At 34.7% G+C, this 25,424-nt stretch overlaps 1 protein-coding gene across 4 annotated transcripts in view; it reads right to left on the bottom strand.

The window, feature by feature from the left end:
• Nucleotides 1–25,424, bottom strand: part of LOC134530397 (neurofibromin) — a 160,174-nt gene that overhangs the window by 115,929 nt on the left and 18,821 nt on the right. For all 4 annotated transcript variants that reach the window (XM_063365179.1, XM_063365180.1, XM_063365182.1 and 1 more), the window contains 6 exons: nucleotides 24,915–25,105; nucleotides 21,793–21,937; nucleotides 20,779–20,907; nucleotides 18,541–18,734; nucleotides 14,739–14,922; nucleotides 12,103–12,289 (listed from right to left, as the gene is read on the bottom strand). In XM_063365179.1, the coding sequence (XP_063221249.1) occupies nucleotides 12,103–12,289; nucleotides 14,739–14,922; nucleotides 18,541–18,734; nucleotides 20,779–20,907; nucleotides 21,793–21,937; nucleotides 24,915–25,105 (1,030 nt within the window). The remainder of the gene's footprint in view (nucleotides 1–12,102; nucleotides 12,290–14,738; nucleotides 14,923–18,540; nucleotides 18,735–20,778; nucleotides 20,908–21,792; nucleotides 21,938–24,914; nucleotides 25,106–25,424) is intronic.

The following is a 25,424-nucleotide window of genomic DNA, read 5'->3' as shown; positions in this document are numbered from 1 at the left end:
TATCCTTTACTTTTTACAAGAAATAATTTTTAAGCAATACAGCATTAATTCTTATCAAATTAAGTACCTTAAATACATTGTGCATTTAATTGATCTATATTATTAGGTTTGTATTGTCTAATGACAAAAAAGCTGTGAACGTTGTATATAAAGACATTCTGTAGTATATTTAGTATCAGCATTCCACCCGTGCAAGACGGGGCGGGTCGCTAGTGACAAATAAAATACTTTCTCAAATAAATCTACTTTGAATGTGAGGCAATTCCAAATAAATTATGGCTCTTAATATGGACCTGTATATAAAATGGTTAACATAAGACAACTTTGATATATTTAGTACAAAATATGCAGATACATGCCTATGTTCCAGAAACAAAAAATGTTTTAGTAGCTACTTTGTTTTAATGTCTCTGTATGGGATATGACCTGTAGTATTAAAGGAACCAGAGTATTGGATGACCTAAAGTATAAGACAACCATAGCAAAAGGCAAACTGGAGTGTAAGATGATCCTGAGTATATAAGCCCAAGTATAGCAGCCTTAGTTTACTACGATGACAAATCTATAAAAACACAACTTGAATGTACAGATAGATAATATAGTTTTTTTTTTATCCACCCTCAATTTTAAATGAAAATCCCGAAAATCGAAAAAGTTGTAAGGGTACAACAACGTTTACTCATTTGATATCTTCAGGGGGCCCGCCAGGTCTAGGAGAACACAAGTGTAGAAGTGCGGGAGAAGAGGGGTCTACGTGCCAGCCAACACTACTTAGGACATGGGGCAGGTCACCCCGGCTGCTCGTGCTACCGGGGGTTTACAACTTCTAGGAGCTCAAGGACCACATCAGAAACCTTAGATTGTGAGCCACACTTTAATAATAGGCCCACTTTCATCCAATTCTACAAATACAACAGATTGATATAATATGCATAGTTTAGTCAAAATAAGGGATCAATCATTTTAAATGCTCAGAACAATATTTTACAATTCCATAGAACAGCAAAATTAAAATAGTACAAAAACTATAATAACCAGAACAATTTAATTTTGAAGACGACCACTAAACATTTTCGTATTTTTAATTAATATTTACCAACTGGGGAAAAAGAAAAACTGAACTAAAGAAATACTAAAATAAATAATGTCTTCAAAAAAATTAAAACCTCTAAATTAAGTGGTTTATAAGCTGCATCTACCAACAAACGAATGTTCGCCTCCAGCTCTACTGCTGCTAATCTCTACCGAAAAATCTGCAAGTCTACTTCTGTATTGATTTTTAATGAATTTCATAGAAGCAACTGTGTGAAAATTAATTTGATAAACTAGCTGTGAATTGTTTTTTTATAAAGCCTTTGCAGGTCACCAGGCCCGCGGGCCACCAGTTGGAAACCCCCGAGCTAGATGGATAATGGCTAGCAGGCTCCAGAATGGTGCTGCGTGACAAAGAATGTAATTCATGACTCTTTAATGAAGTTTTACAAACTTGCAATATGACTTCAAAATATAAAACCATTATTTATATTTCTCACAGTCTACATCATATTGCTTAAAGTTTAATTTCCTTCAATCTATTTCATCTTTCTTTCTGGATCTCTCTGTAGACATTTTGCCATTCAGTATGACCAAGTACAATTTATTCACTTTTTTTTATTTTCATTTCCATTTTAACTACCCTACAATCACTCTCCAGCATTAATTTATAACTATCTGACCCATGTGAATATTTCGCACAGTATTATGATCAATATTAAACAGGCTGTTAGTTGAATATATTTAAATTAGGAATGCCATCAACAGATGACATCCTAATGAAAATATAACATTAATTTTAAACTATTTGCCTATTTTTGTCAATAGCAGGGAACACAAGCTTCAAAATGATGTTTGAATCATTATTTTTGATGAACAATTAAGGAAGATATGGCTTTGCCACAAAAAACACCTTTGAGAAATAATATAATGTGATTGGCTACCAAAACTATATTAAGTAATGTCATGACATTTTTAATTTGCTACTTCCTTTGTTCCTTGATACTCTGTATTTTAAAAAAAATGTTTTCTACACATCTTCATAGAATACTTATTATTTCAAACAACTTTACCTTATGAGAAGAGGGTTAGCTACCTATATTCACACTAATTACTTGATTAGGTCCCAGGATTGACTGACTGATGAAGCAAATGAATTGGTATTTTACTCCTCGTCGACATCTAGATCGCTGAAGACAGATGAGAGGTGAATGGTGAGATGGGGGAGAGTGCATTGGCAGGAAAAACATAAAGTACCCAAAGTAAAACCACTGCCTCACAACATTCTACAACATTTTACACCTGCCAAAAATTGAGGTTTGACCCCACAAGGAATGAAACTCTGGCTGCCTTGGTGGAAGGCAGGTGATTTTATCACTCACTATCAATGAAATAAGAGTTACCAATAAAAAAAATTTCATCCAATTGACCTACTCCTAATTTTAAAAAAAAATCTTGTATTAAGGGTATATGAGCACATTCATAGAAGTGACTACATTTACAGCTAAATTATCCATTTTGATTTGGCCATGAAATGTGTCATTCTCAACCAAGTAATTTGTTCTCTATGCATCATACTTTCGATGAGAAGTATTCAATTCATGCCATAAATATGTAATGTTTTCAATTGCCAATGAAGTGTTGTAAAATTAGTGTTTATATAAAAAATTAATCATTTCTATATTAAGGTACTATTTCAAGCGGTAAACTTTTCAAATTATGTAATCATGTTTATGTACGAAAATGTTTTGTTTAAAACTGTATGTTAATGTGCATTTAAATTCTGTATGTTATATTACCGAAACTACACGAATTAGTAACATCCATAGTGATGGGTTACAAGTTTGATAACATTTCTGAGTCTGTCAGACTAGCAGATGTTTTTAAAGACATAAGTTGATTGTTGCTCAGAACAACCAAACAAGAAAACGTACTGGAAGATTTTTGTTTGGACTAGCTCTGAATAGGAAGCTTTGATTTTAATGTCCAAATTTTGGAGCAGTACAATAATCAAGAAGAAAGACTTAACTGATGACAGCTATCAAGTTAATCAGAATGTAGAAATACATTGAAAACAGTAACATTGATAATATTATTTTGAAATTTTAACATAATTGTACTGAGCAGCTAAGTCATTGACAAACGGAATCAAGATAAGATGTATATTGGAATTTACTACTAACTGCTAAAACCAACAATGGAAAGGGGAATAATTACATATCTCAAGTTGCCAGCTGATCATTTCGAGAGCCAAGACGATTTGCCCTGAAGGAAAGAAGGACGTCCTCAACATCGCAAAGTCATAAGTCGACAGCTTATCATTTCGTAAATCATGACGATTTTCCCAAAGGAAGGAAGGACGTTACCAACATTCCAGAGTATACCCAGTTACAGTTCATCTTTGATGGAAATATATCGCTGGACGAGATTCATCATCTTTGGTACAGTTTTGTTATGTTACGATTAGTAACAGATAGACAGTTGCTAAGTTGTTAACTTTACATATCGAAACCATTTTGAGAATTTATATTTTTATTGCAAAGTGAAATCCCACTAGTAATTATTAATTTGTTGTTCATTTCGTGTAAAAGGTATTGTATGTAAAAAAAAAAAAAAAGATATTACATAGTTTAGAGTCTTACACACTCCGTAACGATGACAGAACTAGTTTTGATGCCAAAACTGATAGGTAAATATTAGAAATATTTGCTACTTGAATGTGCTTAAATGTTCACTAAGACCCAATGGTAATTGCTCTGTCATTAGAAGTCCAGTTAAGGTATTTGCATGAACCAATGGCATAACTTTTATACTTCTTGAAGTAATTTTAAATTTTACTATTTTTTCATATATTTCATGATTACATTTTGTTTTTCTGACTAATATTATGTAATAAATGTAATAATTGACTGTGACATTTTTGTACTAATATATGTCGTTGATTAATTGGGCCGCAGCATTACTATTTTTGTTCCAACTGCACTGAACATTATACATATTGTTAAGTTGACCGATTCATTAAGTACTAAGACTGAATTTTGTGTAGTGAATCAAAATGATACAATGTTCTTTAGATTGAAAATACATATTACCAGACACATATACGGCAGTAAAAATTATTTCAGATTTTAGTTGAAAATCTAGGTGTTAATCACTCCACTCACAAGCAAAGTTAATTTTTTAATTTTTTTTAATTTTTATATTCCTAAATATGTAAATATATGACAACATTAAATATTTTCTAGTAGTGTTATTATAGTTAGTTAGTCTTTTATTTTGAATTTTTTGTAAGGTTCCTTGTTTTTCTACATTTTAACAACATATCATAATATATAATACTTGATATATTCCCCTATACATGCTTACATTTAAAATTCTGTTCTTGAACACTAGCGGCAGTTGGGACTGTGCATTTGGGGCGGGGAAGCTGGGGGAAGGAGTGGGCGGCCGCTCGACTAAAGAGAGTAAAGGGGGGCCGCTCTGACGTTCCAACCCAGCCAAACAGTAGAGACTGGAGTTGCGAGTCTTTTCTGCCATGAGTGTTTTCCTATTACCCTCTTTTATCGCATAATCGTCGCACTCGCGTAATCGTCGCACCCATATTTTAGGCCGTCAAAGTTGGGATTAAAAAAACTCAGGTAAACTCGCATGATGTTTTTGGTCCCGCTAGTAGATGCCGAGCGCTTTGTGTAGGTATCTTCTCCGTATAAAACTATGTATTTTAAAGTAGAAATCTAATATTTATTCTGTCATTACCACTAACTTATTTAATTAATGGAAAAATACGAAGTTGTCTGACGTGTAAATGAACAGGTTTTGTTTTTATGAATAACTTTACCAAACAAATTTTTTTTTCCCGCATAATCATCACACTCCTACTTTTCAAACTTGATTTTAGAATAAAATGTGCGACGATTATGTAAGAAAACAAGGTAATATTTTTGCTATTATTATTGATTATTAATGTTCAAATTTATCTGTCCTTAAATTTTATTGTCAATTATATTCCACTGTGTATGTGTTATGTTTCTGATGTACTAGTGTTTTTTTTTTATGTTTTGATCACTGCAATGATCTGGAATGCTTGTTTTCGTGTGTTGGCCAATTGTAGATGTGCCTACCTGCAGTGGTTTCTCCTCAGGTAGAGCTTGCCTACTTTGGTGCCGATGAGGAGTGTCCAGGTACTTGCAGTGACCACTTTTGTTCTTGGGTTTGTTTTATTTTTTAGTGTCTTTTATTTTCTGTTTTGTACCTGTCTATATGTGTCATACCCACCGCTTAAGCCCTAGGCTTTTTTTTAAGTGGACATGTTAGAAACTAAAATAAATCAAATAAATAAAAAATGGCACCCACAAGCATTAATATAGTCATTAGTTGAATTTAAGAAATTCCAAGATTATTTCAGGTGAATATTTGTTGTGATATATACAGTTACTTACTACCTGTGGAACATTTACTATTGAGATAAATAAGCTTATATGCCATTTCATAAATATTAATAGTCCAGTCATATTAAGTAAAAAAAATGGCTTCACCTGGAAATAATTCCCTTAAAGAGGATACTTGGTATATGCATAGTACTAGTGCCCAATAACTACATATCCAAAATCAACACTTATGTGTGCTGTGCTATGGCCGCCCAATTTTCACTTTTTTGACTGTATCTCTATAACAGTTGAAAATATAAAGAAAATGTTTGAGCAAAACTTTACGTACATTTAAAAACACACATTTTAGGGAAGTAGTCCCATAAATCTGTCGTCCAACATGATATCTAAAAGGTTACATATCTTTTCTCATAGATCTAGCAAACATGTAGGTGTAGTTACAACAAATCTGACAACAAAGTGAGAGGGAGTTACCTCACACTTGCTGGTTTAAAATTATTAATGAAAACTTTTTGGGGAAATGTAACAATGACACAAACACCCACACCAGAGGTGGGACTATCCAGAGGTGGTGACCAGTAGGCATGCTGAACCTTATACCACTTTAGTCATTTGTGGTTAACTTGCCTAATAGAGGCTCAAAAAGAAAAAAAAATTAGATATTATGCACAACCTTCTTAATCTTTATTCACTTACTTACAAAATAAAAATTTTAGTTCATAAATCAAATGTGCAACTTAAAATCTAAGCTTATACCACAGCATTTTACAATTCATAAAACAAATGCGCAACTTTAAAAGCTCAGTTTACTGCACCATAGTTTAAAATACCAATAAAATAACTTATTTAGCTATAGTATAGAGTCTACTCTTTATTCTACGATTTCTTAAAACAACTGTTTAAAGTAACATAATTTTTTTTAGGGAACAGTGATAAAGTTGGTTTAAAAGGTAGAAAGCAAATAGGCTTATTAACATTAATTTACAGTGTTATGCACTGTGATTCTCTTATTAGTCACCGCTGTACCTACCTGCCAACTCATTATCCACTCAAAGTCGCAGAACGGTTCTGGAGCGAGTGGCTGGAATCTGAGATCCTGCAATTGCTGCCACCATATCCTCATATTGCCAACCAGGACATTGTGTCTGCGTGTTATTGCTACTGTAGATCTTGGCATGTACACACATACACACCCACCCTACTTCGAGGTTAGACATTCCTCCAACAGCTGTCCAAAAGAAGCACCGCCTGCACTTCTGTCCTTCCCTCTTCACTCCAATGCTCGTTAATCACGGTGCTGTAGCTGTCCCTCCAATGTTTTGCAACCTGCTGCTTCCAAAATTCTTGTTTTTTCATTTAGGTTTAATTGATTCATTCTCAGGAGTGTCATTTGAAGGATAACATTTTTTGTTTTTATGGAAACATGAGAAATAAGAAATCTTGATAAACTGTGGCCACAACCCATCAATATGGTGAAAATTTTCATAAAACACTGCAGGATAAGTAAAAATCCAGTCCACATCATTCACACAGAAGCAAAATTTTACTAAAAACTGCTTTTACTCACAAAAAAATGAGGAATTGATCTTATATTAACATTTCATACCCTAGTTATGCATCCGTTTTGGTTGTTAAAAGTAGCCACTTTAACTGTATTTTAGTTCCGCAATATTACGAACACATTTACTGCAAATTTCACCTTGAATTCAAAACAAATGTTAACATTTGTTTTGTTTTTTGGTCCCAATGTCTGGTTTGTCATTTATAAATGTAGCAAGTAAGCTGCTACTGTGTTGCATGGTGGTAGGTTGATTGTACATATCTATCGATTTATACACCTCTGCAACTGTCATGTTGTTTTTCTTTGGGAAAGAATTTCACATTGTAGTTCATAGCCATAGGTTTTTTTTTTATCTCATGGTAATGTTACACACAGAAAAACAAATGCAGATAAGTAAATTTTTTTGCCAAGTTTAAAATGTCAAAATAATCAATTGTTTTAAACCTGTCCATGCAATATTTTTCACTACCTTTTCACAAGAAAGTAGAGAAATAACTTTAATTACTTGTTGTGTTTAAAATGCTGAGTGTATTTCATGTTTTTGATAGTGATTATGAATGTTTCAGCACCAAAGTTTTTAGTTTTATAATTAAAGTGCTGATTTTGGTGCATTTTTGATATTGTGCATGGGTTTTCTTAGGTTAAAATGCAGTGAAGTCCAACAACTAAGCAATGCTCTTTATTCCAATGTACCAAGGAAAATGTAAATTTTTTTTAGAAATGTTACAAAATATTTGTGTGTGAATTATGATGGTCAACATTTAAATATACACTTACACTATTAGCAATGCAGTAAATGTTTGAAGAAAACACACACACACACACACACATATACATATGTATAAATTTTTCGACAGCTTCATTGTTGTTTTTGTTGTTTTTTATACAATAAACTTCTGTAACCAGCAATAATTTCTTTGATTAATATATTATTCTAAAATATTTAATTCAAAAACTTACACAATGTGTCAAACTTATATTATCAAAAAATAAATTGATATTTATGGTACCTAACAATAAAATTTGTGTGTTACCTTTTAAATTAAGAACACCAGTTATCATAAGTGTTTTTCTTTTTAGCAAAATGAAATTATTGTTATAAATAATTCAATAAATGCACATATATGATGAAATTAACAAATTTTAATTACCATATAACCATGTATAAGTGTATATTTATTGTCTACCCATCAACTGTGTTAAAACAAAAATATAGCATACCTTTAACTGTTGATTAAAAGATTTTTGAACAGGACTTGTCATTTGCTCTGGAATCTTGAGCACATATGATAAAAATACTGGACTACTAAAGAACTGAGAAAGAGACAAAGCTGACCCATTGTTTAGGAAAGCAGTGGCATAATCATGTCTGCGAGTGTGTAGTAGTTGCAGGATCGAGTTGCTAGTTTGTGCCTTGTACATACAGTACACTCCCTATTTAACGCGGTTGTCGGGGGACATAACTTTTACCCGCGTTGTTTCATAACCGCGATGTTTCGATGTGATTAAGGTCAAAAGGCATAAAACACCGCCTGTGTTCTAATAGGTCGGCAAGCACGCACAGTATAGACGGCCCGCCGTTGTGCGGACTTTGCATCCGCAGTTTTCACTAAACGCAGGTGAAAAAATAAAAATAATAAATTTTAATGATAAATATTAAATGTTGAATTGTTTTTATTTTTCCGCGTGCCGCGCACAGTTTGTCGCACGGCCTACGAGCGCGCCACACGCCGCCATACACACGTGCGGCACACAAGCTGCTGCCAGTCTCGTGGTGTCAGCCACAGTATCTGCTTCGTCAGTGTCCGTAACAAAGTAAGTGCAGTGTGTGCGGTTACACACGATTCTGTGGTCGAAGTCTTCTAAAAAGAAAGGCCGTAGTGATAATTCAAACCGAATATGAATCGCAAAGTACCGAGTTTGATTGACAAAATAAAAATTCTATATTTACTTACAGATAGCTTGTCTTTTGCAGAAGTAGGCCGCAGATACAGGAAAAAACTATTCTAGCATTCGTACAATAAAAAATAAAGAATCGTCTATCGTGTCAAGTGGTTAAACTTTATTATCCATGCTTACAGTAAATTATAAATGGTCACGTGTGGGAAACAAAAATTGCGCCAATTTAATTTTAGCGCAATCAGTGACGCCGTATTAAAAACCGTGTTAAACTATGTCTTTACTTATTTCACCAAACACTGTGTCGAGTTGCTGAGTGTGTGTGGCTCGGATCGGCAAGTGTTATATTCCCCAGCCTCTGGTTAAAGGTCAGGAGACCGCTACACATAAACGTTTCCGGGAATTGTTTACTACCTCACGGCAAAAGTGGTACAGTATGGTTCACGTAAGTATTGGACCACTGGGAATTCCTGGGCAAAGATTAAAAATACGCTAGCTGATTTACTTTACCATTTAATGTTAAAACATTATACCAAAGTAAAAAGATGAACGTGTATAATACAATGAATTACCCAATAATATTACGTCTGTAGGTTTAAGTTGTAACAAAACATTTATATACAGATGTCCAGTAAAGTACCAATTAAGATTCTGGAGTGGAATTTTAACCACCGGACTACCTGATTTTGCCTTGTACGCAGGGACGCTGCTCAGTCAAGTGACTCATGCTCTGCCTGTGTGCTGCGTGAACACATTCCCTCCCCCACGCCCCCTCGCCCAGTTTCTGCCCGCTCTAATCTCTACCTCTCTCCATATTCTCGGCTTGCCTCTCCCTATCCAGCGCTTGCCGACAACCAATCCTATCCAACATCAATCCCCAGCCGAGTCACGCTGGATAATGTCGCTGGACGGTGGGCTTTAGGTCCCCTGTTTCATTTGTGAGAAAGCGACGTTAAGAACTAGTCTTTCAGAAAATATCACTGGGCTGGATTGGACCATAATTTGAAAACCCTACAAGATAGAGGAATAATGTACGGAGATATCTTGTTTATAATTTCACTGCGGACATTTTCTACGCCTAGGCTTTTTTATGCCCGATGCTTAGTTTGTTAGTTACAACGCAAAATTATCCTAATCGGCTATCAACCATTTATTCCATTATTATTCATTTCTGACTGGGGGACATGGTTTGACCCGCGATATACCCGATTCCGCGATCAATCGGGGCGCGATATACCGGGAGTTTACTGTATATGCCTTTATTGGATACATGGGTAACATTTTATTTTGTTATTTATTCTTGATGAACATTACTAGCACATTTTATCTGTGTTCACTTCTTCAGGAATTTATTTACATTCACTAGCTTACAAATACTCCAGGAACATAATCCATAATAACACAGTAGTAAGATCTATCATACTGTAACACTTCTCAGTTCCAATTGTTATGCATCTTGACGCAGTAAATAATTAAACAGAGATATTAAAAGATAAAGGATCATGATCATGCCAAATTACTCCTGACAAAATTTTGAAATTATTAAATGGATGTAATGCTAGTTATTTATCACATGCTTGTGGCACATGCAGTTAGTAAAACTGAAAATTTTAGCTGACTGAAAACCATGTGACCAAAATTTCTATAACTCATATCGCAAGACTGGAGTTTAATAATCAGGAATGTGTAATTCCAACAAACACATTACGTAATAAGAGATCTTGGTAAATAAAAACTCAAAACCACAAGTATTTTCAAAAGTAAGCATTCAAAACTGACAATGACTGGCCAAATGAAATCACAACACTGAAATGTAATATATGGCTTACCATGGTTCTGCTCATGGTAATAGACCCGTGACTCCCCGCTGGCTGTAGATACAAGAACAAGCCACGTCACAACCAAATCCACACCCTACATTTCTGTTGGGTCACTAGCATAACTGTCCTTCAAACTTGAATAATTTAATTAATACAGTAGAATTTCAAAGACTTCTCATGAACTCCAAACAAAAACAATTTCCCACATTATATTGTAGTAAGTACATATGTATGCATGTGAATACGGGCAAGCCCTTACACATGCCACATGCACATGTATGTGTGGAAAACTGTTTAGAAACAGTTTAGGTATGGAGCTACAGAAGGAAACTACAGTAGAATAAGAGCTAATATGGGTTAAGAGGATGAAGGAGAAACAAAGAGAATCAATAAGCAAAAGAAACTGAAGGCAGATTTAAAGAAAACTGGAGGGGAAAAAATTGGAGGGAAGAATTGGGGATATAAAGTGACAACGAGAAATGTAAGAGAAATCAAGGATAGTACCATAAGAATTAAGGATGACACCAAAATAACTGAGAATCTTGCTGGTGGAAACAAGGTTGTACATATCTAAAAATAAAGCCAAGATCTAGTTGGTATTTCAGAACAAAAAAAAAGCAGGCAAGAAACTGGAATTATTTCAGAAAACTGAGATGGTGCAAAAATAAATACAGGAGTTGCAAGAAGAAACAAACAGCATTGCCAAATAAAAGGAAAATTTTTGGACAAAAGCAGGGATGGAAGAAGAGCCATAAAATAATAAAAATTGTTGACTAACATCAAGACTGCTTAAAGATGGGGACAGGATAATAAAAAAACAGGTATCAATAATTGATAATATTTATTTAAAGTCACATCTAGTTTGAATATTTCATTGTATCACAATAATTTAATATGCTGGATGGCACAAAAATATTCACACTAACAAAAATTTGAATACAGTTTACGTACCAATAAAACTCCAATTCCAGCAATATACTTTGTTTACCATTAACTCCATTCAAAATTTGCAATTAAAATGCCATTATTTAATGTTAATTTCTCTGAGTAGATATTAAGCCATAAAGATACTAACAATTAGATTTGTTTTAGTGCCTAATATTGAACATACAACAAATAAATAAACAAGGAAAGAGAAAAGTTAAATAATATAATGGTCAAGGGCCAGAAAAAGGTCAAGCATAGGAAAAAAAGTTGTGGCCAGAAAAAGGACAAGCACAGGCAACAAACAGGAAAAAATGAGAGAAAATATACAGAATCAAGTAACAAAACATTACAGCACCCTGATAAGGACAAAGACAGAAAAAGGGCAGAGTGACACAGACCATTAAGGCAGGTGAAACACATGGAGAGACACTATAGCTGAGATTGGTAGAGAGAAAGACGGAATACATAACAATACCTGTGGTGAGAATAGTGGAAGCTTGTGCCAAGTCCTGGTAAAGGTGGTAGTTGGGCAGCAAGTAAGTAACAGTCACCTCGTCTGACCCACACCTTATGTCTGCCTCTTCACACAGCAGGCTGAAGCAAGACATGGCTACCAACACTGCTTCAATGTCGATACTCCACAGGTACATGAAGAACACCACCTACACAACACATCAGCCATTTCCTTCACAAACCAAATATAGGACAATACATGATGTTTCAAGAAAATAAAACTCATCCTAGCAGGTTTACGTATTCTCTACCAACACCTCACCACTACCAGAGCAAATATGTACTATGTCCTGTATACAGACAAAATATCAGTTGCACGTTCATCAAGAAAAAGTTAGTTGAAAACATACAACTTACGGTCTAAATTGCTTCCCAAGACTGGTACTATATGCCTTTGAAGTTGCAGCTTGGATCATTAGGATGTTAAAAAATCCTGCCAATGGTGATGCAGTCATCTGCGGTGTGGAGCCTTTGTGCCAGTGAAAATTCAACATGCCAGTTTGACCAGGCTGAGAAGCGCGTCAGTATCTATTTTTGCAGCTGTACCCGTTGTGACGTTATGACGAGGAAAGAGGAGCTCTTAGATTATGCGCATTTTGCTGCTGTAGAACTTTCAAACAATGTAGTAAGTTGCAAACAAAACACAACTGAACCAGTCATTTATTGAAAATATCAATATAATAAAGTATTTAAGATGAAACGCCAATGTCTGGATAATTTCTTATTGAACATAGTTCTACAAACAAGGCAAATCTTGTAGCAGATGTAAAGTTATTTAATTGATTATTATAAAATTTAATCCTATATTTCACAAAAATTGTTTGTGATGCAGATGAATAATTTGGTTTTTAAAGCCTGATTATTAATAAATATGTCAAAAGTAATGAAAAAGGTTTTGTATAATCCTTTACCCCAACATTTTCTAGAAAAACTTGCATAAAATTAATAAAAAAATACTTTACACCTAGCAGCTGTGCAACACACAGAACTCAGTTATACACAGCTGCCTAAAATAAAGGGTACTGATTATTAAGTGATGTAGCACTTAAATCTGAAGATAGCATTTAAAACATGGAAGACAGGCAGCGAATTTAACAACGGCTCACACTTACATCAACATAAACACAACTACTTAGTGCCAGTCAATGATATGCTACATGTACGTGTTCTGGTAGTACCACATACTGATTGCAAAGGCTGTGTCTTGAGGCATGGTGACTACAAAAATTGGAATGCATTCCTCACAATTTATGTGCTAAATTTCGTGAACGTCCTTTAATTATTAAAAAGCTATGTTTTATGAGAAGATATTTCTCACAAATAAAGGTGCGACGTCGTTTTTTCTCCTGTAGTGTTTGATGATGTGTGGTTTGTTCAGGATTCACTTATATGTGCTTTAAGTTACGTCTACAGTGTTTTAGTATAACTATTAGGTTTTTTTTAATCCCTACATTGACATGTACATCACTTAACAATCAAGCCCTGATTTCAAGCAGCTGTTTCAAACTGAGTGTGGTGAGTGTTGCACACATGTGATGTTTTTAAGTATTTCATTATAAATTTTATACAAGTTTTTCTCGAAAACTGTGAGGTAAAGGATAATACAACACTGTAATCTTTTCGTTACTTTTGACATGTAGATTAATTATCAGCCTTTAAAAACCACATTACTCCTTTTCATTATAAAAAATTATGGGAAATAAGAGAGAGAGAGATAAATTATTACAATTACAATTAAATAATTCTACTTCAGCAACAATATTTACGGTGTTTGTAGAACTTTATTCAATTAGACATTATCCAGATGGCATTCCAACTTAATTCTTTCTTTATTATTTTCAATAAATGAATGGTTCAGCTGAAATTAAAGATGTACACTAGTCTTGGGAAGAAATTGAGACCATAAGTCATAGATATGTTTTCAACTTATTTTTTACATGATGATGATGATGACGATGACGTTTGTCGGTCAAATTTAGACTCAACCTGCATGTGAAACCAATCATAAACCTCGCAAGAAGCAATTAAACCCCTTCAGTACAATATAAATAAATTAAAACTATAGAACTGTAGGCCAATTAAAACATTCTCCAATGATAACGAGTAATAATGTACAGTATCATATATGTATAATGTACTGATTCCCAGAGAAACAATTTAGTACAGGGATGCACACTGTCCCATGGAACTCTAACGTATGTCTTTCCATAGCTGAAAGCATAATAGTTTAATTATTTCTTTAAAAAAAAAAAAATTTGAGCTCCATGAGCAACCTGATCCTTTTGGAGTGGGAACTTAACTTTCCTCCCTTCTCTCTCTGCCTCAACCTGCTCTGGCCACGTGCAGGTGTCTCTAGAAGTATTTTACACTTAAATCATTGTTAAGGTGAGTGACAACTATAACTCATTTTTACATTAAGTCCGATTGAACTAGTAATAATAATAACAAAAACAAAAGAACACCAGCAAGTACAAGTAAGAAATGTTATTTCAAGTTTAACTTTGTCCAGCTAAACCTTACTGAAACCAGTGAACTGTGTGCCTTTTAATTACGGCTAGGGCTGAACCGTCAAGATGGCACATGGTAGATCCTGATCACCTCAAGCTTGATGTGTGCCTGCTTGCAGATGGCTATCTGGCTGCCCAAGTTAGCGTAGTCCTTGTGCCGCAGCAGGAACGCATTCCGGCATACGAGGATCTCGCGCAGCCACTTCAGAATATCCGTGTAGTTCACGATGTGGTGCTGGATCAGCTTCTGGGAGATGGAGAACAGCACCTGCGAACTACAACATGCCATTTAAAAACTTTCTGGACGACCCCAAAAAGTACAAAACACTGACATGTCTGTACAACACCAAACAAAGTTTGAAATGTGGATTTCAGAACCAGGTAAGGAAAATAAATTTGAAGCAAAACTGTCAAGATGAAAACAATATATAGTTTAATGAAATAAAAAAACTCCAAGAAGGCAAAAAGACATTTCATGGGTGATTATAGGTTGATTCTACATTTTACTATAATGTTACATGAATTCCAATGTTTTTGCCATTCTGGCAATGTACTAATAGCTTTCTCAAATTAATTCTTAATTGCTTTAAAGTAGGCATGTGCGAGAAAGACTTTTTTGAATTCGAGACGAGATCGAGAAAGCAATTTAAAAATTCTCGAGAATCGAGTCGAGATCGAGAAATCTGTACTTTAGTTAACAGGATAATATGATCCAAAAAAGTAAAACTCAATAATCTGACAAACATACATAATTATTCAATAATTTTATCAAGTATCCACAAAAGATGATGAATGAAACATTAGTTCACAAAGAAAGAACACTCTAGTGGCTAGCCTAATTTAAGGTCTAAAGCGGCTATTTAAAAACACCAGCTGTTCAACATTTTCAGCCAACAAATTTTCACGCCTAATGCTCACAGTGTTTCCAGCAGTACTAAATAGTCGTTCGCTTTCAACTTGTGTAGGCTGCTTGTGTAGCTGGTATTGCCAGATACCTTCTTGCTACTTTAGCCAGAGCTGGAAAGCGTATCTTGTTGTTTTTCCACCAGGTAAGTGGGTAACCGTTCCTTGGAATTACATCTTCACGTAAATATATTTTTAGTTCTTCCTCCAGACTTGATGATTTAGTCCTAACTGATGATTGTGATGTCTTCTTCAACACTTCAAAACTTGACCACAGTGAGCAAGTCTCTTTAGCTTCACTCACCTGCTCCAGTTCTGGTTCAGGACGATAATCATTTTCAGGTTGCTGGTGTGAAGTGATGTATTTCGTGCACAACAACTTTTCATGGTCTTGCAATATCACAGTCTTGAATCTAGGGTCAAGCGCCATTGAAAGAAGATCTTCTTTCACACAATAATATGAAGGAAATCTTGATTTTAAACCTCTTTGCAGTGATTTAGCAAATGCAGTACCAGATTTGCATTGGTCTGTTTGGACATAGTTTGTAAGCATTGCTTCAATTCCATATATCAATGGGATTTTTTATGACAGTGTTGGGAACTTTGAGTAACATAACTCGGTTGTGGCCTCATCTATTGGTTGCAAAATATGTGCAATGCTAGCAGCTAGTTTCCACTCACTAGAGGTGAAGTTCTCCACTGCCATGCTCTCTCCTAAATCAGCAGAAATGGGCACCTGCTGCTCAACAAGACGTGACAGCATGGTGTATTCACTATTCCATCTAATTGGCACCATTGGCAGAAGCTCGTGAACAGGTTTGTTTAGCTTCACTTGAAGTGCATGCAGCCTCTCACGAGCAACATTACTGTGTCGATAATGGCCAACAATAGCTCGTCCTTTTGCCAAAAGTGCTGTAATATCATGTTCATTTTTTGCATCGTGCAGTGCCAACTGTAGTGTATGTGCAAAACACTGAACATGATGAAATAAGGTTTTCCTTATAGCACATTTAAGGTTTTTTGCATTGTCTGTTATGACATAAACTGGGACTTGATCAGTTGGCAAATTCCATTCTTCCATTGCCCCTACAAGCTTTACATGTACTGCATCTGCAGTATGTGAGCCTGGAAAGTGGTAACTGCCAAGAATATGGCATTTTAATTTGAACTCTTCTGTTAGGTAATGGCCTGTATGCAAAATGTAGCTTTCATGTCTCCTAGATGACCATGTATCGGTAGTGAAAGAAAGCGACTCCAGACCATTGATGGCATCTGTACTAATTTCATCAGCCAGTTTGGTTCTTTCCTCTTGATACAACTGTGGTATAACCGTCCTTGAAAATGTTGTTCGCGAAGGAATCTCGTAGCTAGGTTCTAATTCGTTGATTAGACCTCTGAAGCCATGGTCATCCACCATGCTGTAAGGTTGAAAATCACAAGCCATCATGATAGCAATTTTTTTTGTCTATTTGATTTTTCCTCACATCGCTGATGCAAAGCTTCTTTTTTTTGCAACACACTCAAACATTGAAAGTTGTCGACTAGAAGTCTTCTTTTCTTCAGAAGTTATTTTGTTGAATTCTTTTTCAGCGGCTGGATGTTGTTTCAAGTGCCGCAAAAGTCCACTTGTCGAGCATGAAGGCGTTTTAATAATGTTTTTACACAATTTACATTCGCCACCTTCTATCTTTTTTAAATAAAAGTTCCATATTGTGGCCATTTTCCGTTCTTTTTTATCCACACCACTAACACTTTCCTCCATCGCACTCAACTTCACTTGTTTTCGGTTTGCAATTACAACTTTACCTTTACACTCACTTAACAGTTTATTTGCCTACTGTCGTATGTAAACATACGTTATTGACTCCATAGTCTATACAGTTTCCTTGAGCCATGGACGGTACTTGATCATGAAAGTCTGAACATTCACCACTATCGATACGGACCGCAATTTAAACATCATGTTGCTTGTTATATACTGCTGGCCGTGTGTATAACCTAAGGCCATAAAACAAAATGCAATCGCAGAAGAATTCTGCAGTCATGTTTATATTTTTATTTTTTACCGTACCGTTTTTACGTTGATACTTGATATTGATACTGAAAATGATTTATTTTTAACTTTAATGTTGGTTTTATTAACGGAAAATAATCATTTTCTTCTGTAATTTAATGTGATAACCACAGCACAATTCATTGTTTACGTTTAACGTTTCATGTAGTGACTTGTGAACGGAAGTTGTTCATTTTTAACTTTTTAATAATTTATCGTGTATGCTATCGTAACAAATATATTTTATTTTATTCGATCTACGTTACGTTGAAGATATGTTAATTATTTCAACACGCAACGCAAAATGCTGCCTCAATATATTATATTACCTAACCTATTACTTGTTTGCAAAATTCTCGAAAATTCCGAGCCAAAAAAATTATCTCGAGACGAGATCGAGAAAATTTCTGTCTCGACTCGTTCTCGATGATGCCAAGACTTGCACATCACTATTTTAAAGTATTCAGTGCAGCTCATGATAAGTTCATTAATGGATTTAAAGTGACAATATATTAATGATTATGGGTTATTTAAATTAAAAAAAAAAAAGAATGATAATTATATAGTCCCTTCATACAGTGGCGTAGCCAGGATTTGTGTATGGAGGGTGTTAAGAAGCATTGTCTCCCCCCCCCCCCTATTAAAGCGGGGGGTCCGGGGGTCCTCCCCCGGGAAAATTTGGATTTTAAGGTGTAAAATAGTGCTATTTTAGCAGTTTTCGGTACTTCAATTCGAATATTGTAATGGTAAAAATTTTATTAATTTTTAATACAAAATTTGTTTGAGTGATGAATAAGAAATTTAATTAAAGATTTGGTGCTAGGGGGGGGGGGGGGGGGTATTTGAACCCCTAACCCCCCCCCCCTGGCCTCTCCCCTGCCTTCGCACATGCTCCATACACAGAAAAGCGACGACACAGGACAGCACAGGAGCTGACCTGACATCCCAGAAGGTGTTGATGGGCGCGTCCGGGTTCCACACCTCGATCTTCTCCGGGTGGTGAAGCACGAGCAGGGCCTCCATGGCCTCCTGGGCCACGTCCGTCATGGTCGGCTGGTGCACCAGGCTCACCAGCCCGTTGATCAGCTCCAGCGTCGAGCTCTGGATCTCGTGGCCGGCCTTGCCCTGGTTCTAGCGCGCCCACACACCAGTCGCGTCCCGGTCCAACAACCACGCTCACATCGCAGTACTGTCGCCTCGTTCAAACTACCCGGCTTGTTAACATTACAATTCCTATTTTGTACAGGATCAATAATCATAATACGTTTTGAAATTTTTTTTTCAATTTCATTATTTTAATCAGTAGTATTACAGTTGTATACATTCTGGAAGCAAATAACAAGTCAATCCATTAATTATGTTCTGGTCGTTCAGAGCTAAAAAATTTAATATTAAATCATATAAAAAAATTAGTAGATGACAAGAATGGTTGAGATCAATATGGCAACTTTCAGTTACGTTTTCTTAAAATTCAATACTATCAGATAGTGCTCTTGATGAAATATAACAAACAAAATTTATTTGCGAAATTTTCATTCTAACTATTCCTTTTAAAAATATTTATTTCAGTTTGGAAATTTTTCAGGTTTTTCATAACATTATAAAGTTGTGCCTAAAACTGCAGTGCTTTTTGGGTATGTGTGGCTGTTACACAAAAATCATGTTCTAATCACACAAAATTCCCAAAAGACCACGGCGCTATACGACCCTTACCTGTCGATCATCTTGAGACACCGTTCACACCAATATTTTACACTTCTGGCAAATGTGACCACACAATATTTGTAACAAAAAATTTCCTACCATAACCAAGAGTATCAAACAATGGCAACAGAACTCACTGAAACAAGGACAGCACTAACAGCAGATATTGTGCATTGGAAAGAAAGAGTAAATTCTCATTATATTGCACCCTGCAATCTAAGGATGACACATGCTATAAGGCTTAACATCTCACTGACACTGAGGTCATAAAAACAATGAGGGGTGATGCCGAATAAATACAAACGAGAAACCCACCGGCTCACAGTAAGATCCACAATCCACCCATGTTCCAAATTGCAAAAAGCCGAGTTCAATCATGCCAAGAATCAAATCCAGATAACCTTGTTGGGAGTAAGTGATCTGACCACTCAACCATCATTCACCTGTGACTGCTGAGTGCTGACCATTTTAAATCCACGGGAATCCTGTTATAATGCTTCCAGTTGGTAACAAGGCTGTGTAACACTATTAAGAAAGCATTATTTTTTATTTTTTTATTTGTATTTTTATTTGAATTTGTGAAATGCTTACCAACATGAGAAGCCTTAAATGGTAGGCACAATACAAAACACTAGTACATAAACACAAAAACAAAAATAATCAAGGGCAAGTAACACAAATGAAATTATCAATAGCTACTAAATGACCAGAAAAATTCTCATCACTTTGGTTCTTTAGTTCTCTGACATTATGGTGAAATACTTGCCACTCATAAGACATAGGCATGCATGAAATGGGATCATGGTGATATTCCCAGCACCGGGTGCGAAGACGTTTTAGTGGAATTATGAGCAGTACAGCTATTTATGCTAAAATTTAGGGGGATCATATATATTATATTTTGAGCGAATTTTGACTTTGACTTGCAACAGATTAAGTTCACTGGTATGAATTCTCGTATTTTCTTTTCTAGCACAGTCATTTAATTTAATTTGCTTTATTCCAATGTTACTTTGAAAACATCACTGAACAAATGATAATTTAGATGATTTAAATACTGTTACTTCCAACGTGAGAACACACAGAAACATGTCGGTCTACTAGAGACCTACTATAACCGTTAAAAGATCACAGGTCAATCAAAACTTTGTGTATGTATATTCCACCTTAAAATATAGTACTACCATGGAAACGTGTTTGGCAATCCTCAAATTTGTATGTAATGTTCCTAACTTTCTGCAACAAAGTTGTTTCGCACTATACTTCAATCATTCACCTTGACACCATCAATCACTTAAACACAGTAAGTGTTACAGAAGCTACATCTATATTAATTTATTTTCATGTTATTTTGATAACAGAACGTTTCAGTATATCAGTAATATCAGAAAATAAAGTAATGAACCTAAATATACAGCGTACAAGTGTCAAAGACCATGGGAAAGAACTAGTCCTTTCTTGTGAAACTTACATTGAGCATCAGCATGGGATCAGCATGTATGAGTCGAACCATCCACAGTAGAAGGTTTTTGTAACCAGGTCCTTCCTCCCCTCGTTCTTTGAACTTGGAGGTTGAATCCTTGCTCTTCAGGGTCAATGACTGCAACACACACCTTCAAACTAACAAAACAGCTGTGAGAGCATGAGATCTTGCCATGAGAAAAAAACAAGCCGAGACAAACTCTACACATTTGTTTGTCCAGCATTAAAAGCTATATTTATGGACAAGATTATATAGTGGATTTTGATGAAAATGAAATAACAACGAAAAACATCTCAATACACCACTTAGCAACAAAATGCAACTAAAATCACAAAATCAACCAGCCATTTGACAATACTTAACTTAAATTATAAAAATGTAAATCTTTTAGTACAGAAAATTCAATGAATGTAATTTATTTAGCATGAAGAGTGTACAAAAAAAACTAATTGAAATGCAAAAAAAAATCAAATTTTATCTGACCCTGCATCTCTTATTAGTATCACTTTTTACATTTATGACATTGGCACATTTTTTGAATACATACAAATTTGCATATTTATTTCCATTTTTCTGAGAAATTCTGTCCCATACATGCTTATTACAAATTATTTTACTGTAAAAGAAAAACAGGGGTCCGTAAAAATCACTAAAAATATGACATTTTTATTTCAGTAAATCGAGAAAATTTAATTTTCACAATTTTTAAATAACACACTATCTTCATTAATAAATAGAATGTATAAAATAAAAACAAAACACAAAATCTTTTTTTTTTTTTAAATGAATTTGAACTAAAAATAAAACCATAAAATCTTGTCCCTAGCTATTTGGTACATACCTACTCAAACTAAGAAAACAAAATAAAAGCACAAGGATTATCAAATCAAGGTGCTTACACTTCCCACATTGTGAAGGCATATTTAAAAAGGATTAAAATCACAAAAAAAATATATATATAAGGTACATGAGACGGAAGGCAAACAGAAAACTGCTACTTACCGTGATCATGCGAAGTGGAGTGTGCGAAATGTACCCCTGGGTGACTTTGTTGAGTGTATCCGTGAACATTGATCGCAGCTCAGATGATTTGCTGTAGACAAGGTCAATCTGTGGCCACCAGGGCAATCGTGGTTGCGTTATTATCCTGCAACATAAGTGGAAATATAGTTTTCACTTGTATGCACAAGATTAACATAAGACTAACAAGATTTTAAATACATATGGAATTTTACTATGAACTCAAGTAATTGAAAAGTAAACTCAAAAGATACAGAACCATCGAATATAAAATCTGTGACATTTTATGCATATTTTCAGTTAATATCATTATATCATTATAAAGACATTATATCATCACTTAAGAAACAACAATGCCTATGTGACAAAAACAAATTTTTCAGGAGCCATTTTATGCACCATGCTGGAACTGAATGATAGCCGGTGTTACGAAAAAGACCATAGCAGCGCATTCTGTTTGATTTTCAGGGAATTCACTTCGTGAAAAGATACTAAATGCTTATGTTTCCCTGGAGATCAAAAAACAAATTTTAAAAAAAAAAGTCACAGGCGGTGTTATTTTATAAGAGACAATATGTTTGAGATGGTTTTTATGTAACATACATTTTTCATAAGACTGAAGGAACATTTTTGAAACCAACTAAATAAATTTGTTACAATTCATAAAACTTCTTGTTTCATGTTACATTAATTCCTTAAAATGCACTACTCAAAAATATGTTGACAAAAGTGAATATTTTTTAAAGCTTTAATAAAATTTAAATCTTATGAACAACACAAAAATTGTAAAAAAAAATTAAATAAAACCTGGGTATATAGCATTTGGCATAAGTTCAATTTTTGCATTGAATCATTATTAAAGTATTTACAGGATGAGTGGTAACCATGGTTTGATGTAGCTGGAGAAATTAGGTTCCTTTCTGAAAGATTTAATTATTAGTACACTGTGTTCACACTCGGAGTAAACTCCATTTTAAAATGCTCTAGAAAGCATTTCATTTAGCAGCAAAAAAAAAAATGTTTTCAGTAAAAAAATTCTAAATCAGTCAACAACCATGACACTTTTCACTGACTAAATCAATACTGCAATCTCAAAAACCCAATAATTTTCAAACTCACTAATTTTAAATAATTCTCTTACTAATTCACTATCTCAACTCATTTGTTAAATAATTTGCTAATCCTCTAATTCGTTCATAACTTCACTCATTACACACACTAACACATACTCATTAGTTCTCTTATGCATACTATTTTTTTCTTAGGTACTCATTTGTTTATTCAATTTCATTGGCTCATTGTTTCTTTTATTTGTTCACTTGCTATCATTTACTTATTCTCTCTTTCATAAATTCACTCGTTTATTCCCTCACACTTTCACCATAAACTCAGGTATATAAAGCTCGCTCAAGTAATAGCTCTCATATCTAACTCAATAATTTTCCAAGTTACCCATTCCAACCCATCCATTTGTAAATCACACTTCCCTCATTAATCACTTTCAATCATTCATCAATCATCACTCATTCTCTCATTTTTGTTAATTCTTGTACTTCACTTATTCACTCATTTAATAGCTTACTACTTTGCTCAATTGTTCACTCATTTACTATTCATCACTGATATATTATGTAATTCCTTTATTTATATTACCTCTTTTATCGCATAATCGTCACACCAATATTTTATGGCGTCAAATATAGGATGAAAAAAACCTCTCGCATAAACGTCGCATTATGTTTTTGGTTCCGCTATTAGATTCCAGGCGCATTGTGTAGGTATTTTTTCAGTATAAAACAATGTATTTTAAAGTAGAAATCTAATATTTATTCGAACATTACCTCTTACTTATTTAATTAACGGAAATACGAAGTTGTCTGATGTGTAAATTTTGTTATAAAGACGTTTTTAGACGTTATAACCTTTATCTGTTCGTCTGCGTCACCGCGGTGTACCACTTATAAAAAATAGCCAGCACTAGTTGGTATCATTCATGTTTGGTAATGTTGCTTCCTGTATAGAGTGCACACGTAGTCGAATATCGATATAGATATCTCGCCGGTTTCATGCAACGCTGAGTTCACTACATTTCATGGCCCGCACTCTTTTATGGTAAATGTGTACTACGACGATAGTTATACATTCGTTCAGGCTTGCATTCGAGTACAGATTATGTTTTTCTATTTAAAGTTGAAGAAAGGTTTTTGTTGCATGACTTATTAATTTAAATTGTTTGGCATGCTCTTGTATACTCCAATTTTTAAATAAACGTATTTTCCATGAATGGGTTTTGTTTTATGAATAACTTAAGCTAACAAAAAAAAATTTCACTTAAACGTTGCACCCCTACTTTTCAAACTTGATTTTAGTACAAAATGTGCGATGATTATGCGATAAAGCACGGTACTTGAAATCATAAAAGATATTTTTCTCTGTTATTTTGTTTCTTCCACATTTTAATTCACTGGTTGTTCCGTGCCCATTTCTTTTCTGTTAATCCATTAATAGGATTGCAACAACTTTAAGTTTATCCCTTAGATAAGCAGCCTAATCCATTAAATATTTACCTATCATCATCTCAACCAAATTTGATCTGTCACAGGCAGAAACAGGTGTAGATTGTTACTTTCTTTCGTGAACAAACATTATAAACTAATGAAAATGTTTCAAATTTTCCAGGAGAAAGTGTTTGCAGTTAGTACCACAGCTTGCATCAGCTGCCACCATGATGAAATACTCAATGCTTACGTACATGCATTAGCAACTAGTATTTTCAGAGATGTCATAACTGTTATTACTAGGGATAGGAAAAATTCGCGGGTTCATTTCGCGACAAGCTAAAATACAAATAGTTATACCTCAGTGCTGCCTCTGCTATTGGCTCACAAATCACCTGGATGACTCTGGGCCAATTAGAAACGCCCGACCAAAGCTTTATCGAATCACAGGCTGCTACGTTGGGACGTCTCACAAGACGGCAGCCAATGGGTGGGTGGCATTTGACGGAGTGTACGTAGAACTATGGAGTTCATCCTGCAGGTCATTGAACCCGCGAATTTTTCCTATCCCTAGTTATTACACAAACAAATACACAGTTGTCTCACCTGTAGAGAGAGCTGATGAGCACAAAGTGGTACGTAGAGGGAAAGTTGGGGTTCAGGCATACTTTCAAGGCTTCGTTGTTGTGTGGCTTGATGCGGAAGCATGACACAAAGCAGTCGATCATCAAGTCAATGTCCTGCAGGTTGTAGTTCTGTCCTCGCGAGAAAGGCTTGCACGGGTTGAACAGCAGTGTCTGTACCCAACATGTAGCATTGCAAGACCCTGCCCTCCTAAATAAATAAATTTCTTTTAAACTTCTTTTGTATAAGTAAATATAAATAAGTCAATGTTTTTTGAGTGATGTATATGTTTTGAAACAGTATAATCAGACATTATGATGTTATTTTGCTCGTGCTAGGTGTTTTAAGAAGGTATTTTGTATTTTATTAGACATTTTTAATCATTAGTATTTTTTATGTAATTATTCACAAATGAGCCGCTGTACTAGAATTTTACCTGTTTAGGCCTACTTTTTCAGGTTTTTCTCAATAAATTTAATTTTGTAAAGTAAT

Source organism: Bacillus rossius, chromosome 3, assembly GCF_032445375.1.
Source record: "Bacillus rossius redtenbacheri isolate Brsri chromosome 3, Brsri_v3, whole genome shotgun sequence".
Taxonomy (NCBI): Eukaryota; Metazoa; Arthropoda; class Insecta; order Phasmatodea; family Bacillidae; genus Bacillus; species Bacillus rossius.
Note: the sequence above shows the minus strand (reverse complement) of the source record. Positions and strands in the feature narration are given on the sequence as shown.